Consider the following 18,010-nt stretch of genomic DNA (forward strand, 5'->3'; position numbering starts at 1 on the left):
AACATGTAACCGTAGATTCAAATTGTCCGCCAAGTTTGATTCCAAATTGATCATCCAGGGGTCACTATGTAAATATACATAGAGCGCCAATTGACATGAGCGACAAAAAAATCGTGCAAGTACTTTTTGCTGTCATAAACCGGCGGCTTCATAAAGGTCGTATTGAGAATTGTGCCTGTATATTTGAGCTACGACGTCTGTTTAAATGTCAAATTTGAAGGATTGAAGGTTTTTTGTGTATTAATTTCCTCTTTTCCTATTGTTTGAGGTCTCTAATTAGCATTTGAAGCGTTGCGAAGCGTCTCCTAGACATTTCACCGCTAATGCCACAGATCAAGCCCATTTGAAAACCATTTTTTGCGAGTGACTAGTGAGGGAAGACCCCTAACCACACTTACTTCGCTTTTGTACGCGTGCATTTTTTACCTAGTCAAAAGGGCCTTTCGGCAGTAGCCTTCCATAATGACTCTATACGCTTGGGTAAGTGATTTGCGGCTTCGCTTCGTTTTAAGCTATTAGACTTACAGCACTTCACCATTTTAGGGCGCCAACAGCTATGGCCAACTTGGACTTGGTCATAAGTCCGACGAGGAGCTCGAACCGAAAGAAGTCCCCCTCAAAAACATCGATTTGAGTCCTCAAGACATCGTTTCAATCGCCGGAGGCGCAGGTCATGTCCTTATTTTGGATTCTAAGGGTTTGCTTTACTGTTGTGGCTGGAACTCAAAGGGACAGTTGGGACTGTCTGATGATACTTTAAAGTTCACTCCCATTGAGATCTTGAAGGAATTTAATATTGTTGAGATTTCTTGCGGCTGGGATTTTAGTGCAGCTGTTTCGGAGTGTGGAAAACAGTTTGTCTGGGGCAACAACCAGTATACACAATTGGGGCTCTCGAAGAGTATCACATGCACTGGAATTCCATCAAGGCTGCAAGTGTCACAAAAGCTAGCCACAGGGTTTAAGCATGTCAGCTGTGGACTCCGACATATGGCCATGATTACCAAAGAGGGGGGCCTGGTGGTTGCTGGTATGGGAGGAAGAGGCCAATTGGGTCTGGGAGATAACTTTGATGATGTGAATGGTTACTTAAGTATAGCAAAAGTACCAGATCTAGAGGAAGTGAGAAGTGTAGCTAGTGGCAAACACCACACATTGGCTTTAAAAGAAGACGGCACCTTATTTAGCTGGGGAGAAAATAGATTTGGACAGCTGGGCATGAATCCAGGCATTGGCCTCACTTTCATCCCATTGGAGGTATTCCAAGATGAGGGATTTGACCGTTTATATGCTGGCTGGACTCATAGTGCAGCCTTAACAAAAAGCGGGGAAGTATTCTCATGGGGCCGAGACACTTATGGGCAGTTGGGCTGCGAAAAAAAGAGAGAGAATCTATTCAAACCAGAGAAAATTCCGGGGTTGAGTAATGTCAGGCAGCTCAGTTTGGGCTCTGAGCACAATTTGGCAGTCACCTCCGATAACAAACTATACTCATGGGGCTGGAATGAGCATGGCAGCTGTGGGACTGGCAATAAGAAGGATTTGAGAATACCCACCCAGATATTCAAGGGCAGGAATGTCAAACTTGCTTTTGCTTGCACAGGGAGCTCTTTTGCTGTTGTCGATTAGCGCCACAGGTAGTCTACTAGAGTATGATTCTTTTTTTTAAATCATTGTTCATAATTAATTGATAAGTATTTTTCTAATATAATATGATGTGTAATTTACTATTATTGTGACAATGCATTATTTTTTATAATAAAATTAAATGGCAATGAGTATGATCTATATACATCCAAGCAGTATTATTTAATCGCTTCTCCTAGGAAATCCGTTTTCAAATTCGATGAGGTAGCTCTGCTAGGGTAGGGCCCAATCCTGTCCTGGCTGGTTGCTAGGGACATTGTTTGTATTTTGCTTATTGTTTACTCTGGTATATCTGTTCATTACACTTCTCTTACAGTTTACACAATGCTCAATTCATTTCGCCCCAAAACCAACTGGTAAGTTCAGCCCGGTCTTCGACCCAAATTCATTACTCCTATCTTTGCCCATAGCGAGGAGGAAGCGAAATTCCTCCAAGACCGCCTCAATGTGGTGGAAAAGAACCTCGCCCTTCTCTGCGGCACGTTCGGGCAGTACGCCCGCAAAACGGCCCGCGTCCGAGACAAAGGAGACGAATTAGTCAAGGCCGTCCTCAGCTACTCATCCAGCGAGACCGTGAACAAGTCGCTCTCCATAGGTTTAGACAGTTTCGCCGACTGCATGTCCACACTGAGTGACTATGGCGACGCTAGGACTCAGGCCTTAGAACTGAAAGGTGGCCCTTCATCTTATTTTAGCCCATAAAATATCGTTGCATCCCTCCTAGTCGTGGGAGAACTGTCGAGATATCACGACATATGCAAGAAGGCCAAGGAAGAAGTTCGGAACGTGTTCGGAGCACGGGAACGCGAAGTGCAGCGCAAGAGACAGCTGGATCGTATCCGAGACCGCAACCCAAAGAACAGGCAGCAGATACTGCAAGCTGAAACTGAGCTGGTTAAAGCCACTGCCGAGCTCTCGAAGACCGTGCGCACTATTGAGGACAAGACCTCCAGTTTTGAGCGGCAGAAGCTGCACGATGTTAAAAGCATCCTGCTGGACTTCATAAGCATCGAAATGGGGTTCCACGCTAAAGCCTTGGAAGTCATGTCTAGGGCTTTCACTGCGACTGAAGCCATTGATGAGGAGTCCGATTTGAAGGTGAGAAATCCATTGATGTACTCAAATTCCTAAACCAACTGCCTCATATTCTCAAAATTAACCATAAAAGCACTTCCGTAACACCCAAGAAAAGCTGGACTGGGTAATGTAGTTCATTAAAAACTGCACGAAACCCAGCTTAAGGTTGCCTTTTCTCGAAACAGGAATTTAAGAAGTCTCTGCGTCTGCCATCCGGGACTCTTCATGGCCGTTCTCCGGGCCCCAGAACCTCAATCTTTCGCTCCACGCAGTCTCTAGGGTCAATGGGGACCATGTTCTCAACCTCACACAATAAACGCATTCCCGGAATTGGCCATTCTAGGGATAAATTGAACAAGAGTGAGGAGACGTTGGACTCCATGAAGAGGAACAGTGGATCTGTCACTGAGGACACCTCTGACAGTGGGAGTGGCAGTGCAACGAGTGATGACGATGAAGAGGAGGAGGATGTTGAGTCAGATGCATTGGCTGTTGAGACGAAGAGTGGGCTTAAGAAGGCTGGGAAGTAATTAGAGATGTTGATCGGATGTGTGTGCTCATGGAGGTGTGCAGCTGCATTGTAGAGCATAAGAGTATATATATATATTTTTTTTAAAAGAGCTTTATCATGATTTTCTCTAATAAACCGAAGCGTTAAGCCAAGATTCAGGTGAGAGTGAAAATTGCGTCGCAGTAATTATTCCGCAATTAATTTAGTTTTGTGTACAAACCTGCAAAAATACGAGCAGATAGATATTAAATCGATTCTCCATTAGTGAAGTGTGCCGCCCTCTCTGACTCACCGCTGCAGGTATTTCACCAAAACGATTTTACTTTAGTTGTAGTGGATAACTCATAGAGGTCCGCTGCAGTATTGACAAGTCAATCAGCTGTTTGGTAATTTGTTTTGATGAGCCGAAACTCAAAAAGAAAAACCTAGGCCCAAGATTAAGCCTTTTCGCGACAAAATTTACCGTTTCATAGCCCATAAAGACAAAAGACTTATTTAAAACGCCAACAGTAGAGTCAATAGATCCAACACCCTGCCTCAGAATCCAGTCACGCAATTTCCTCAAGAATCCACCCCTCACGCAGGGCAGTGCCAGCCAGAGCCAGGAACATACAGCGAGTCCCTGTACAGTTATTATTCTATATTTCAAATAATAATTACAGTCAATCATGGTAGATGTAAAAGACGACATGACCAATAACGTAGACTCTGAAGGGTACTCAGCAGCCAGTACAGCTGATCCTAAGAATGTACAGGAGTTGACTCAATACGTAAGTGACCGGAAAATGTCGATTTAAAGCCAGAGAGTCTAATGTTTTAGGTGCAAAGCCTTCTTCAGACAATACAGGACAAATTTCAAAACATGTCAGACCAAATCCTGACTCGCATTGATGAAATGGGTACCCGTATAGATGATCTGGAGAAGAACATCGGAGATTTAATGACTCAAGCAGGAGTGGAAGGGCCTGACAAATGATTCTGCTTTAGATTTTTATTAGTTTACAGCATGAAAATTGCGTTTTCTTTTTGTATTTAATGTTAGATAAGCTTAACAACAGTGGCTTTTATTTAATTATATTCAATCATTTTATTGAAATGCATTGTTCGTAAATTACTTGTAATGGGGTATTTTATTTTGTATTGAAGCTTGACATGTGGTTTCCTAGATATGTAGGCCCAATTTAAGGTGATGTTCCCCTTGGGCCAAAATAGGAAAAAGTTCTTTTAACGTCTCTGAAATCTTCATTGCTGAAAACAGTGAAACACAAACCGCAACACCCATTAGATTTTTGTAAAAAATTAGTTATTTTTGATTTTTGGAAAAAATCGTAACTTTAAGGAATTTCATCAAAGAGCGACAATGTTGCAGTCTCACAGTCAGAACCAGCTGATAGTGCATGTCAGGAGAAATGTCAAAATAAACCAAAGCCTGTTAGCTTCTTTCACCGAAGGTGGTTTTGATCTATTTTTCCTTTAGAAAACCTAATTCCCTACACGAAACTACAAATTTTGACTAAAACTCTCTATCATGTTCTGCCAAACACATGAATTTTTCCCGAATTCCTGAAATTTTGACCCCATTAGGTACACGGGTCAATAAGAATGTCGGGGGTTTTCGGGTACAGCAGGGAGGCCGTTAGGGTCAAAGTGAAGGTAACTATCCCCTTTTGAACACTACTTCATCCCACATGTAACATACATACATACATACACCTGCAGAAATGGGAAGGGGCACAACCCGCGGAGATAAGGAAGTTCAGTGTCGATCCTCAAATCACCTCATTTGAGGTGCTTCAGAGCATATTGGCCAAAGCATTTGACCTGAAAGGAGATTTTGCCATCTGCTATAGAGCTTATGATGTTACTGGCCAGGAAGTTTATATGCGGCTGTTGTCTGACTGGGATTTGGATGCTGCCTTCTTGAAGTATTATATTGTTTTTTTAGTTATGTTAAATGCTTGATAAGGGAAATTAGGGCCCACAACACCTCGGTGGCGACCAATCAAGAACCATGCCTTTGTCTGAGAGTGGACTTGAAGCCATTTGAAGAGCAAATAGAGGATTGGGAGCAGAAGCAGAATGTTTCAATTTTAGCTCAAATTCGAACCCCTATCAGCCAAGAAGCCAAGCCCACATCCAGGTTTCATGGCATGATTAATCAGGTAAGTGCTCTCTTAACAAGACTACCCAGCAGATAGTCAAACCTTTATAGATGGGCAAAACTTTGAACATGGTACAAAAGGCCCTCAATTTTGGGGACAATTTAAATGCCCCTGTGCAGCCACCTAGACGTCCTTTGAGTGACACAGAATTTCGAAGATTCTGTGACGCAGTAGGCCAAATAGTTTATGCCAAAGATTTGCGCTCTGTGATTTATTATGGAGGAATTGAGCCCAGTCTGAGGTTTCCACTTTAAATTTATTTTCTAATAGTTTTATTTAACTGGTTTCTGTAATAGGAAAGTAGTGTGGAAGCACTTGCTTAATGTGTATCCTGAAGGGATGAATGGGAGGGGGAGAATGGATTATATTAAAAAGAAAGCTGCAGAATATGAGAAGCTCAAAGAGACTTGGAAGCAGGCCATAGCGCAAGGTCATGTAGTTGGGGAGTTAGCTTATACCACTGGCATGGTTCGAAAAGACGTACTGCGAACCGATAGACATCATCCTTTTTATGCAGGAAGCGATGATAATCAGAATATTGCCTCTCTTTTTAACATCTTAACAACGTAAGACTTGTAGGTATTATCCCTTCAAATCATCAAATGAATGATAAACTAGGTATGCCCTCAATCACCCAAAAGTTTCCTACTGCCAAGGTATGAGTGATTTAGCCTCACCACTCCTAGTCACAATGAACGATGAGGCTCATGCCTACATTTGTTTCTGTGCTCTAATGCAAAGACTGGCGACTAACTTCATGATTGACGGCATTGCAATGACTCAGAAGTTCACCCATTTAGCTGAAGGACTTATGTACTATAACCCCGAATTTTACAATTATCTGAAAGCTCACCAGGCAGATGATTTACTGTTCTGCTACCGCTGGTTGCTGCTGGAGATGAAGCGAGAGTTCGCCTTTGATGATTCGCTAAGGATGTTGGAGGTCCTCTGGGCTTCTTTGCCTGCCGATCCGCCTCACACAGAGTTGAAGTTGTTTGACACATATTTTCATCCCATTCCGGCCAGCGCCACTCCGCCTGTGAGTCCGTTGGTAAGTAATGATTTGATGTACTGTGTAGAATAATTAAATTTTGGGCATGGAAAAGTCTTGTTGAACAGGAGGCTTCAAGGGTGAGTTGAGACCCCCGTGTGATTCTCTCCGAGCTCTTTAAGACTCAAAAAAAACCTCTGAAAAACTTGCTTTCCCTGCCGCGCCGATTTAAAGGCACCATCAGCTTCTCTTTTTCTGTACGTGTTTGTGGTCATTAGGTAAAAACCCCGCGAGAAAATGCCTACACCAAAGTGTGCGCCTTGCGTAGACAGAGTTCTTCCATTTCCCTCAGCAACTATTTTTGCAACAAGAAAGTAATTCCCGTCAAAAGACAAAATCACAGTTTCGACGAAACGATAAGCCACTGCAAGGGCCTGGAAATCAAACTGAACAAGAACCAAAGTCTGGATGACGCCGCCCTGGCTCGCCCGTTGAGGAACAGCTGCGAAACGAGCCCTCGAGCCCTCAAGCAGAACTTGGAAGGCGGAGAACTGCGTGCTCGATCTGTGTCTCCTATGGAGGTGAAGTCGGACTCCGCTGTCATACTGAGCAACAATCGCGGCAGCAACCATCAAATGGCGTTCAGAAGGAAAAGCACCAGCTTGTCATCGAGTATGTCCAATCTGATCAGGCACACGAAGAAAGGGGGGCACTTCAAGGAGCTAAAAAATAAGATAGCTGCCCACAAGCTGTTCTCGTCGCTGGATCGGTTGGATGGGGACCACATGATCAAGGAAGAGGACGAGAAGCCCAAGAAAGTCGTTAAGAACCTGAACGAGTTCCTCAATTTCTCGGGAATAAACAAGAACAAAATTTCGGACCAAAGCCAGCAATTGCAGCTGAATAACGAGAAGCCCAAGATCTTGCTGACCAAGTCGAGTTTCGATGATTCGGAGAGCTCCGTCAGCGAGAAGCCCAGGCACTCCTCAACGACGACCACAATAACCACTGACGACACTGATACCTTTGACGATTATAGTCCTGATGACAGCCAAGAGTACTTCCCCTTGACCACTTCGGTAACAAGGGAGCTGAGGTTGGAACTGGAGAATCTTGACCGCAAAGTCTTCGGTGATAAGTACGTGGATCGATTGTCGGAGTCGCCTTCCAGCGAGGGTGAGGAAGTGGAGTCGAAAACTGAGACCAGGAACGCGGAAGTGAGGCCAGTGCTGGTAAAGATTTTCATTAGTGGGGGTAATGCTGCTCTGTAAATAATACGTCTGTAAAGGATAAACCTGCCGATGTGTTCGTTTGGGAGAACCCCTTGCACCAGGGCAGCCCCAAACACCCCGATAACACGACCACCCCCGACGAACAGCTGGACATTGATTATGACGCCCCGAGTATGGTGAACGAAACATCAGCGTCAAAGACCATCACCCCCATCCGCATCATCAACTCGACCGACCATCAAAAACTGAACAGCACCATGCAGAAAGTCGTCATCAATCTCGCAATGGAAAACGGTATGAACACGACGCTTTTTAGTAAATCCAAAGCAAAGATTCTCCTCTTCCCCTGCAGGCTCGAACTCGTGCGAAGAGGTCCAAGAAGTGAAAGCAGCGACGTTTCTTCCGCCCCCTAACGAGTTCGGAGGCGGCAATCCGTTCTTGATGTTTCTCTGCTTGACGGTGCTGCTGCAGCACAGAGATCACATCATCAGCAAAGGCATGGACTACAACGAGATGGCCATGCACTTTGATAAGATGGTGCGTAAGCATGATGTTACCAGAGTGCTCAATCAGGCGAGGCAAATGTACGCGCGCTACATGAAAGAGCAGACTATTGCTCATCACCATTTGGAGAATTTAAGGAATGAGAAATGTTGATGTGAGCCCCTAGTGAATTGACAGTTTAGTATTACTGTGATATTATCATCTCTTTACTCCTAAGTTTAATACTATCGTTATAAGAAGTCATTCCAAGTTTTATCAAGTCGGTCTAGTCTTAGGTAGCACAGCTATAAATACGTTTGATAATCACTTGTTGCACCAACAAGCAAAGGTTTTGCATTAGATATTATTTACCTTTAAGATCATTTTTGACCTTAAAGACCTCTTTTTCAGTACTTGTGTGATATTTTTAATACCCACATTGGAGGCTCGGTCAGGCTCAGTTGCTCATTCGACTCTTATTTACATTAAAAAACTTCCAATTGATTTCTTTCTCTATTAAACAACTAATAAATAAGAGATTAACCTCAATTCAAGACAACTTGTAAATAATACACACCATTGTAATAAAGCTGATTTCAATGCAAATTCACTCTTGCCAACACTCACCAAAAGTTATGAATTAAACTGCAAAGTTTGCAGATCTTTTAAAGCTACTTCTGACACCTTATTGAGGACACCTTCCAATAAAACTTCATGTAAACTCTCCACGCTGCTATTAGCATCAATTACTCTCCAATTATCCTCCTCTTTTGCTAGTTGTAGGAACGCATTTGAGACGTTTTTCTGTAGAGTCTCATTCTCATAGCGCTCCTCCCCAAATCCACTTCGACTAGCAGCCTCCTTATGGCTTAACGTTAACAGAAAAACTAGATCGGGCTTGGGCAGGCCATTCTCAGGCTGTTTGCACCAATTGATGTCTACGACGCCCTTAGCTGCAGAGAATGTTATTCCAGAGTATGAGTATCTGTCTACAATTAGAGTTGTCCCTGAGTTAAGTAAGGATTTCATCTTCTCGACATTTTCCCATCTGTTTGCAGAGAAGAGCAGGTGAATGGCTTGATCATTGAGCTTGCAATCTCGATTTTTGAGGTACTCACTGATGAGTTTTCCAGTTAAAGTTGTCCGGTCGGGAAAGTTTATTAATTCGGCCGTAATGCTTTTGGCTCGGAGAGACTCTACTAATTTTCTGCATTGGGTGGATTTACCCGAACGGTCTACACCTTCAATCACTATTAATGCTCCGCGGCCTAAAGAACGCATTTTCGATTTTGAAATAGACGAAAATGTGCTTTTTTGCGAAATGGGAGCACTTGCAAAGTATCACCGTTAAAAGTCAAAAATTGTTAATAAAACAATCAGCTGGATAAAATAGGTATTCTAACCTAGAAATGTCATATCAAGCTCGAATGTTTGTAATCCGGTTGGTTAATTTAAAAATCAATATCTTTTAAAGGAAGAGATTATTCTAAAAAAACATCAAGTGCACTTTTATTTCACTTTTCGCCAGAATTATTGAGAGTAGGAGTGAGATAGCAATATGCCCTGAATATATATCCCTCTCCACACACACTACTTTTTCTCTCTTTCTAGCAAAAGCAAGTTTATATTTATCTATCTTTATTTAACAACCAAGAAAAAAATTCATCCGCCACCCGAACGAAAATGTGCCGAAATAACCTAACCTCACTTAACGTAAAATTAAAAAGTGTAAGCAAGCACTATAACATTTTTGTCGAGTTTCTTGGTTTTTGCCCTTTTAAACGTCAGAAACATTGTGGTTCTTGCAGGCTAACAGGAACCAGCATCCATGTTCGTATAACCAGCAAGAATGGACAAATCAGACGAATCTCAGTTGCAGATCCGCTTAATTACCAAACAAGACATGTAAGGTTAGTCTCTCCTTCAGTGTCTATTTATTTAACCTACCCGTGTCCTAGCTATGCCGTTCCTGATGTGCCTCTCACGGTACCGGCCAACGTGCAAGCAAAAGCTTTAAACGAAGTCTTAAACCAACTACTCCAAGAAAATAGCCAAGAGTTCTTCAAGCCGAAGGAGTTTGACTTTTTAGCAGTCGGGCAGCTAATTCGACTGCCGCTCATTGAGCATTTACAAGAACAAAATGTGTCAACTGAAGTTACTATTGATGTGGAATACATAGAACGTACTCCTGCTCCTGAACCACAAGAGACCATCTTGCATGATGATTGGGTTTCATCCATTCAAAGCAATGACAAATGGTTTGTTGGAATATAAATAAGCCTATTACTAAGCTATGAAGATTATTATATTATATTAATAGGATTTTAACTGGATGCTATGATAAATCTGTGGGTATTTGGACTCACCATGGGAAACCTGTAATCTCTGTTAAAGAACACTCAGAAATTGTAAAGGGAGTAACATGGATTGATTCTGCAGATCCTTCAAAGGGCTTCATATCAGTGTCTCATGATCAAACAGGCATTATTTGGGATTGGGATGTGGGTACTAATAGTGTAACCCCAAAAATCAGTTTGAGGGGACATGAAAGGGGGATAGACAGTGTTGGAGTGAGCCCTAATTGTTTGCGTGTGGCTACTGGAGGGTGAGATACTAGGATTCATTAGGATTCAATTTTTATGGCTGAAACATCTTCAGTTGGGACACAAACTTAAAAATCTGGTCTTCTTCATTGGATTCAGAAGATTCTGGTGAGCCAAGCAGCAAGAAAATTCGAGGAAATAGCAGTAGTAATACAGTTAGAACTCCTGTGCACACCCTCAAGGGGCATAAAGAGAGCATCTCATCGGTCAACTGGGTTGATAATCATATTGTCTGTACAGCTTCAATGGACCACACTATCAAGTTCTGGGATTGTGAGGTAAAGTACTATATCTTTTTTTATGAGCGAGATTTATTGTATTAAAATTTATTCTCTCCACAGCTCTATGGAATTTCCAATGAAATAGTTGACCAAAAAGCCTTTTTGTCTGCTTCTTGGTCACCTTTAACCAAAACTTTAATAGCCAGCTCAGCTGACAGGCATCTAAGACTGTATGATCCCCGGTCAACAGAAGGCACCATCTGCAAGTGCATGTTTACATCACACACCTTATGGGTTGGTTGTGATAATTCAAATTTTAAGTTAAATATTATCTGTGCTTTTATTTCCAGGTCAGCAGTGTAATGTGGTCTAAATACAACGAATATTTGTTTGTTTCGGGAAGCTATGATTCTACAGTGAAAATGTGGGATACTCGAAGCCCAAAGGCGCCTTTATTTAATTTGCAAGGGCATGAGGGTCAAGTGTTGGCAGTAGATTGGTCTAATAATAAGTATTTGGTGTCGGGAGGGGCGGATAACAGCGTCCATATATTTAAAAACAGAGATGTTTTTAGTAAATAATGCGATGGTTTTTCATGTAAAAGTTTAATTTTATTTAATTGTACTGTTTTATTGACAAAATCCATTTGATACTTAAATACTCGTAGGGGAGATTCAGCGCCAGCTGGTGAATGAGGAGCCTCTGAAAATTAAGTTCGACCTTCATCATGAGAGTCTTGAAACACAGCAAGTCTGGTTAAACACAAAGAGTACGTTGAGACGTATAAGAGATATCTTACCCTGAAAATGGCATCGAATTCATGTTATTCGTCTGCTGCGCCAAATTACCAAATCCGACTGTATTCTGCGAGGCTAAATTTCCAAATCCGGCGATAGGTTGCGCAGTACTTGACCCGAAACTCCCTAAAAACCGTCTAATTACACCTGTCAACTACGGTACCGTCAACAAACCTGAAGGCTCCGCTGGTGTGGTCGAACCAAACACTTTATCAGGGCTGCCAAACACGCTGGTACCTCCAAAAACAGGCGTTCCACCAAAAGTTGGAGCTGAGCCGAAAGCCGGCCCTCCGAAAACCGGGGCCGAGCCAAAGCCCGCGAGTTTCTGGAATGAGGCCTGAGCTCCAAATGCGCTTTGGGCTACCGGAGAGTTTCCTCCACTATTAAAAGGTCCCGATTGTGGGCTTCCAAAGGCGCTCTGTCCAAATGCGGGTGTTTGACCAAACGCAGATGGTTTTTGGGCGAAGCTCGAACTAGCCCCAAATGGACTATTTGACGACGGAAAACTGGATGAACTGAAGGCTAAAGATCCAGTGCTTGAACTTGCGAATATGTTGGTACTGGCCGATGTAGTGGCTGCCGAAGCAGGGCTTCCAAATATGTTTGTAGAACTTGATGCGAAACTGGAAGGCTTGATTTCCACTTTCCCAAAAAGATTTGCTGATGGCTGACCAAACGAACCCCCTGTGAAAATCTATAAAAATAACAGAACATCATAATTAGCATATTTTACCTGAAGTGCTGCCACCCCCAAAAATACTCCCAGAGGACGAAGAACCTCCACCCACAGTTAGAGCACCAAAGCCAAAGGCACCTGAAGGCTGTTGCACAGTTGTGGCAACAGGAGATCCAAAAACGCTGTTGGTTGCTGTAGTGGTGGCAACAGCAAAACCTACTAAGCCGTTCATGATTTTCTAAAGCCACAACAACTACAGATATCATACCAGCACCGAACGGACTGGAAGCCACTGAAGAGCCGAAAACACTAGCAGTACTGCCTGAAGTGGTGCTCGTAGCTGCCCCAAAAATACTTCCTCCGAAGGAGGCGGCTTGCCCGAAAGCAGCAGGAACCGCTGCGTTTCCTGAAGCTGTTTCCCCAAAAGCAGACGTAGTCCCGAAGCTAGGAGGCTGACCAAAGCTGCTCGCAGTAGTTGCTGGGGAGCCAAACCCCGAGCTAGTAGGACTCGCAAAAACTGGCTTTGTGTTCGTAGCTCCGCCAAAGGCATTAGACGAACTGTTTGCTGCTGCTCCGAATATTGTAGAGGTGGCTCCAAATGGCAATGATGAAGCTTGTGCAGCGCCGAAAACTGAGGTCCCAAAACCACTCGCAGTTGAAGCGGGGACTCCAAACAGAGGGGTGGTAGAAGTAGACGATTGGGGAGTGAAAATGTTGCCAGTGGTTATCACAGGAGTGCTAAACTCTACTTTTTTACTATCACCCTTTGGGGTGGAAAAGATACTCGCAGTTGAACCAATTGAGACTGCCTCGGAAGTTGTAGTAACGGTAGCAGCACTTGAGAACAATGAAGACTCATTTGAGGAAAACGGAGAATGGGGGCTTTCCACTTTGGGGGCAAAAATTTTGGTCTCAGATGTAGAAGTGTTGACTGCAGTTGCGGTCGCGACTTTTGGGCTGACAGCAATTTCAAACAACAGCTGATCAGTTGGAACCACAGTGGTGTCAGTACTGCTCGTGGAAGTTTCAACGTTGCTCGGGGTGGACGCAACCTTAAATATAGTTGCAGCCGACTTCGTTGTGGGAACTGTCATTAACTGCTCAGTACCCGCGGTTGCTTGAGAACTGAATACTGTTTTTTCAACTTCAGCATGAGCACTGGGGCTGGAGCTGCCGATAAACAGTGAGCCGGGTTTGGACACCGCGCCAAAGGGCGATTGTGGAGTCTTTTTTTCTTTAGTTTCAGTGGACTCCTCCACAGATTTTTGGGAAACACTACCACCAGAACCACCGAATATTGACTGTGAGCTCGCAGTACTTACAGAAGCGTCACTAGTAGTGGTAGTAATCGTCGCTTTTGGGGCAGTGAACAATTCCTGAATAGTAACTGCTGGGGTATGTCCAAAAATGTTGTTCGAGGCAGTGGTGGTGGTATTAGCGCCAGGAAGCCCAAAGATTGACGGTTTGGACCCAAATTGATGGGGCGGCTCAGTGGTACCCGAAAGCCCCTGAACCTTAGGTGTAACACTGGTACTCGAACTGCCAAATAATTTATTCGTTCCAAAGAAGGACTGGCTCTCACTCACTGTTGAGGGACTCTTGACTTCTGCTGCAGCGCTCTCAGTACTGCCCGTAGCGCTGTTAACAGCAAACATAGATTTGGGGGTACTCAATGAACTGTTCAACTCTGCCTTCGCCCCAAACTCGCTTGAACTAGGCAAGATGGTTACAGTACAATTGCCAAATGTGGCCTTGGTAGTACTTGGAGCGGTTGCTGCTGAAGATACTCCTCCAGCCAAAGAGGTTTTGCTGACTCCTCCAAAGAAACTGGTCATTGCAGTGGTAGTGGTAACTGCTGGTACGAATAGCGATGCACTGCTTGATGCAAAAATATTTGTGCTTGTGGCTGTAGTTGCTTGACTAGAAGCAGGAAATAAACTCTTAAATGTCCCTGCTGAAGACACCGCTACGGGATGGTTGTTGCTCGCAGCCTCCTTCTTATCCCCAAACAAAGAAACGGTTATCACATTCGTCCCTTTATCGACATCAACTTCCGAGTCTGTGAGCTTCAGGCACTTCCCAGCGATATTGGTATTTATAGCTGTCGCGGCGTTAGAAATTGGGTCCCCTGCAAGCGATGTGAAAGGGATGCTTGCGAAGCTACTCGCGGTTGTGACTGGAATCTTTTGTGCAACCGACTTCAAGCTATTGAAAAATGAAGGCTCGGGAGTTTTGAGTGCTTCCTGCGTGGGAATCTGGCCGAATGAAGGTAGCAAATTCGTGGAAGGTGCTTTTGGAATTGAAGCCAAAGAGGCGAATGCACTAGTCTGCGAACTGTTAATGCCCCCTTTAAAATTAAAGGGAACCACTTCTAGGCTTTGGTTCTTTGGTCCTGAGTCTGGCTCCGCACTGAGTTTCGAAGATGAAACATTCAGCTTTTTCAAAGACTCTTTTAAGGACTGATTGATAGTCCACGATGACACTTGAGGCCTCACTGCTGCTACCTTGGTAACTGGACGCTCCTTAATTAAGCTTTGAAGCTTCCTGATCTTGTCCCCAGAGAGCTTCTTGGCTTGACTCTTGATTTTCTCCACTTGCAGCTGCATGATGTCTTGTGGATCCAGGCGTAAACTCTGAAACTCCTCGGTCAAACCTTTGTCCTTGTCCAGGGAAAGCAGCAGAGAACTTATCTTCGATTTCGTCTTCGGTTTCATTTGCACGGCAATTCCCTTTAAGTTGTATTCCTGCTTCTGCAGAACTGCGTTCTGCTTTACCATGGTCTGGAAAATGGTCTCCATCGTTGGCATCTTGAATCGGTGGCGCTCCTTCGCGTAATCCTGGAAATTGTCCCATTGCTCGTCCAGAGCCTTATGAGCACACGCGATTTGAGACTGAATGTAGTACGCCAATTGCTCTATGTCTCTACGACGCTTTTCTGACAAAGAATCTAGGGATTGGATCTTGATCAGTAAATTTACCACCTCATTTTTGGACGCGTTATAGTGCGATTTGGTCTCTTCAAACCAGGCCCATGACTGCACCAAATTCTGCTTAAGAGCGTGAACTTCGCTGCTGTGTCCTTGACTGTTTTCCACGGCATCTGCAACGAACTCCTGCAGTGCCTGTATCTGCTTTACTGCCTCCATCATCTCTTGATCAAAACCCACATTCAGTTTAACCCCGCGCCCCATTCTAATTAACTCAGTAATCTCTGCATTTAAAGCAGCTTGCTCATCCACTATTAACTGATTCATCAGAGCCAAAGTCTCTTCAGCTGTCCTGTTTACTGTTTGCTTGGCAGCATTAGATTGTGGTTTAATTGTAGGCTGGGTGGGCTCAGCTTTAGAGACAACTTGATTTTGAGGTGCAGAAATTGGGGCCTCAGGTTTGGGAGCTACACTCACAACTACTGGCTTAACTGGGGTAACTGTGGAATTAGGGTTTAAAGCTGCGAATATTGAGGAGTATTTCTCATGAAACTCTGAGGTTTGGGTTTGAAGAGCCGGTGCTGCTTTGTTCGTAGGTCCAAACAATGAGACACCTGTAGCGACTTGCTGCTGTGGTTTAATTGGGGTGACAGTGGTCTGTCCGCCAAAAAGACTTTTTGATAGTGGCTCATTACCCTTACTTACAATAGGAGTGCTTTGCACCAAGGTAGGTGGAATCGAGACTGTTGCTGCAGGCTTCAATGGGGTTATCGAAGGTGTAGAAGACGTAAATAAACTCAATCCGCTGCTATCTGTTATAGGATCAGGTGGGGTGCACACAGAAGAGACTCCACTCTTTAGATAGACCACATTAAAAATGCACAAAACACCCTGATGTGATAAAAAACATAAAAGAGGGCAAGGAGGGATGTAATGATCTCCCCAGGGAAGTTGGTTTGTCGGACTAATATCAAATGTTAAACCTACAGGAAAAGTTTCTTGATGGTCTGCACTTAAAGGCAACTCAGCTCTTGCTGTATCAGCCAAAAGCCATTGGATCCACGCTTCTCCATTACATCCTAAAACCCCTATTTCAGCACTATTAGCCGATGCCACCATTAAAATATTCCAAGAATGCTGCAAGATCGTGAAGAACTGACTAGGTCTTGACGATCCACTGTAGCAAATATCGTCATAATTGGTGAAAACTGGCTCTCCAATTTTTGGTGCATCCACTACCACAACACAACAAGAGCCATCTTGCACTATCTGATACACTCCAATAAACTGAAAATTTGAAATCCATTGCAAGCTAATTATTGTGCTGGGATTCTCTAGTTTTGGTCCATTAATAACTTTCACAGCCTTCAAGTCTGGTTTATATTGGGTAATTTTTCCATCTTTGGACCCTACTGCTATTTGCTTTCCTTTGGGACTCCAGCAGAAACATGTGGCACCTGCTGCTGCTGGGAGTTCATTAATATCAACAGAATTCCCTTTAAGTTCATACACGCATAAAGTACAGTCACTTTTGCATGCAGTAAATATATTTGGTAAGGAGGGGTTCCAATTTACTTCTTTCACGTGAATGTTGGGGGTGGCGGAGAGGCGTAGTTCATTGATTATTTTTAAGGATTGGCTAAGGAATGATAAAACATCAAAAAATATCACTGTGGGGCATTGGTCCTTTTCCACCACCACAGCTAAAATTGTGCTGTCACAGTTAACACTGAGGTGTTTTGGAGAGGATGGTAGTTGAATCGGGCGTCTAGGATAAGAAGTGATGTCTTTGTCCTTGGAGCCATAGTTGAAAATTGTCTTTGTTTGAATCACTACAAGAGAGTAAATTTTATAATTATTTAAAGTAAATTTGACATAATGAGGGCTAACCTTGAAACTCGGGGGTATTTAGCCCCACAAATAACAAGCCATATCGACTGGCACACGTCAAAAGACTACATGAGGTAGGAAGGGCCGAAGCCTCCTGATTGTTGAAAACCTTTAGCTGGCATTGCAGCTTAAATTGGAGGTCCTACAGACAAAAGCAGATTATATTATAAAAACTAAAATAAATAGATTGTTTTCCAAACATTCGGAAAAAATTTAGAGGCATGAAAACATGATGTCACAGTAATTGGTGCTAAAACTATAAAGATATAGTCACTTCAAGGTACATTGAGAAACTGCAAGGAATTGGTTCCTCTTAGACGGAATAAACGTATAAAGCCCCATTTACGCAATATTTAGGAAAAATCGTTTAAATAGATATTGTGTTTCAACTTACCCCAACTTCAACAGGATCAGGGCAGGAATTTGCCATTTCAGGGTATACTAAAAGCTTAAATTTTTCTGGGAAACATTAATTGAAATATCGAATGTTACGTAGGTGGATTATATACGCAAATTGTCGTTTTATTGTGCTATTTATTTGATTGAAAAAACGATTTTCTGTTAAAATTTTTCAATTTTCTGACAATGTAACCTCACATATTAAACAAACAAAATGACAATGATGTCGCTAGGTCTCTATGAAAGTCACTGATCCGATAGTTTTCATTACAGATTCAATTTCTCGTAATGCAATGTGTGCAACAAGGATATCTAAAAATGTCTCCATCAAACATAAGAGACAAAACGTTCTCGACAACAATATCTAATCGATTACTTTTTATTCAGTGGAATT

At 43.2% G+C, this 18,010-nt stretch overlaps 7 protein-coding genes across 8 annotated transcripts; 5 read left to right on the forward strand and 2 right to left on the reverse strand.

Moving 5' to 3' along the window:
- The first annotated feature begins 123 nt into the window (after positions 1 to 123).
- LOC136414679 (secretion-regulating guanine nucleotide exchange factor-like) lies at positions 124 to 1,792 on the forward strand. The gene is made up of 2 exons (XM_066398841.1): positions 124 to 480; positions 544 to 1,792. The coding sequence occupies exons 1-2, from the start codon at positions 463 to 465 to the stop codon at positions 1,627 to 1,629; spliced, it is 1,104 nt and encodes a 367-aa protein (XP_066254938.1). The 5' UTR covers positions 124 to 462; the 3' UTR covers positions 1,630 to 1,792.
- Positions 1,793 to 1,874: 82 nt separating this feature from the next.
- Fam92 (CBY1 interacting BAR domain containing protein Fam92) lies at positions 1,875 to 3,254 on the forward strand. The gene is made up of 5 exons (XM_066399061.1): positions 1,875 to 2,003; positions 2,058 to 2,320; positions 2,372 to 2,745; positions 2,816 to 2,848; positions 2,910 to 3,254. Exons 1-5 carry the CDS (start codon positions 1,972 to 1,974, stop codon positions 3,252 to 3,254), a joined length of 1,047 nt encoding a protein of 348 aa, XP_066255158.1. The 5' UTR covers positions 1,875 to 1,971.
- Positions 3,255 to 3,659: 405 nt separating this feature from the next.
- On the forward strand, positions 3,660 to 4,316 carry LOC136414813 (heat shock factor-binding protein 1). The gene is made up of 2 exons (XM_066399029.1): positions 3,660 to 4,005; positions 4,056 to 4,316. The coding sequence occupies exons 1-2, from the start codon at positions 3,904 to 3,906 to the stop codon at positions 4,209 to 4,211; spliced, it is 258 nt and encodes an 85-aa protein (XP_066255126.1). The 5' UTR covers positions 3,660 to 3,903; the 3' UTR covers positions 4,212 to 4,316.
- Positions 4,317 to 4,462: 146 nt separating this feature from the next.
- Positions 4,463 to 8,277, forward strand: LOC136414811 (TBC1 domain family member 25). The gene is made up of 9 exons (XM_066399027.1): positions 4,463 to 4,888; positions 4,955 to 5,160; positions 5,211 to 5,397; positions 5,448 to 5,638; positions 5,694 to 5,963; positions 6,016 to 6,448; positions 6,667 to 7,620; positions 7,677 to 7,914; positions 7,973 to 8,277. Exons 1-9 carry the CDS (start codon positions 4,838 to 4,840, stop codon positions 8,275 to 8,277), a joined length of 2,835 nt encoding a protein of 944 aa, XP_066255124.1. The 5' UTR covers positions 4,463 to 4,837.
- A 420-nt stretch (positions 8,278 to 8,697) lies between these two features.
- LOC136414814 (thymidylate kinase) lies at positions 8,698 to 9,420 on the reverse strand. Its single transcript, XM_066399030.1, has one exon. The coding sequence runs from the start codon at positions 9,382 to 9,384 to the stop codon at positions 8,737 to 8,739; it is 648 nt and encodes a 215-aa protein (XP_066255127.1). The 5' UTR covers positions 9,385 to 9,420; the 3' UTR covers positions 8,698 to 8,736.
- Positions 9,421 to 9,849: 429 nt separating this feature from the next.
- On the forward strand, positions 9,850 to 11,546 carry LOC136414812 (ribosome biogenesis protein WDR12 homolog). Its single transcript, XM_066399028.1, has 6 exons — positions 9,850 to 10,008; positions 10,062 to 10,361; positions 10,424 to 10,708; positions 10,762 to 10,984; positions 11,048 to 11,221; positions 11,278 to 11,546. Exons 1-6 carry the CDS (start codon positions 9,953 to 9,955, stop codon positions 11,506 to 11,508), a joined length of 1,269 nt encoding a protein of 422 aa, XP_066255125.1. The 5' UTR covers positions 9,850 to 9,952; the 3' UTR covers positions 11,509 to 11,546.
- Positions 11,517 to 17,770, reverse strand: Nup214 (nuclear pore complex protein Nup214). 2 transcript variants are annotated; one of them, XM_066399026.1, is made up of 7 exons: positions 17,612 to 17,770; positions 17,218 to 17,359; positions 12,669 to 17,159; positions 12,458 to 12,616; positions 11,899 to 12,408; positions 11,727 to 11,850; positions 11,517 to 11,629 (listed from the first exon to the last, which is right to left on the reverse strand). In XM_066399026.1, the coding sequence occupies exons 1-7, from the start codon at positions 17,645 to 17,647 to the stop codon at positions 11,602 to 11,604; spliced, it is 5,490 nt and encodes a 1,829-aa protein (XP_066255123.1). In that variant the 5' UTR covers positions 17,648 to 17,770; the 3' UTR covers positions 11,517 to 11,601. The 2 variants fall into 2 exon arrangements, with proteins under 2 accessions (XP_066255123.1, XP_066255121.1); XM_066399024.1 differs by having other exon boundaries at positions 12,458 to 12,619.
- Positions 17,771 to 18,010: the final 240 nt, after the last annotated feature.

Source organism: Euwallacea similis, chromosome 18 (genome assembly GCF_039881205.1).
Source record: "Euwallacea similis isolate ESF13 chromosome 18, ESF131.1, whole genome shotgun sequence".
Classification (NCBI taxonomy): Eukaryota; Metazoa; Arthropoda; class Insecta; order Coleoptera; family Curculionidae; genus Euwallacea; species Euwallacea similis.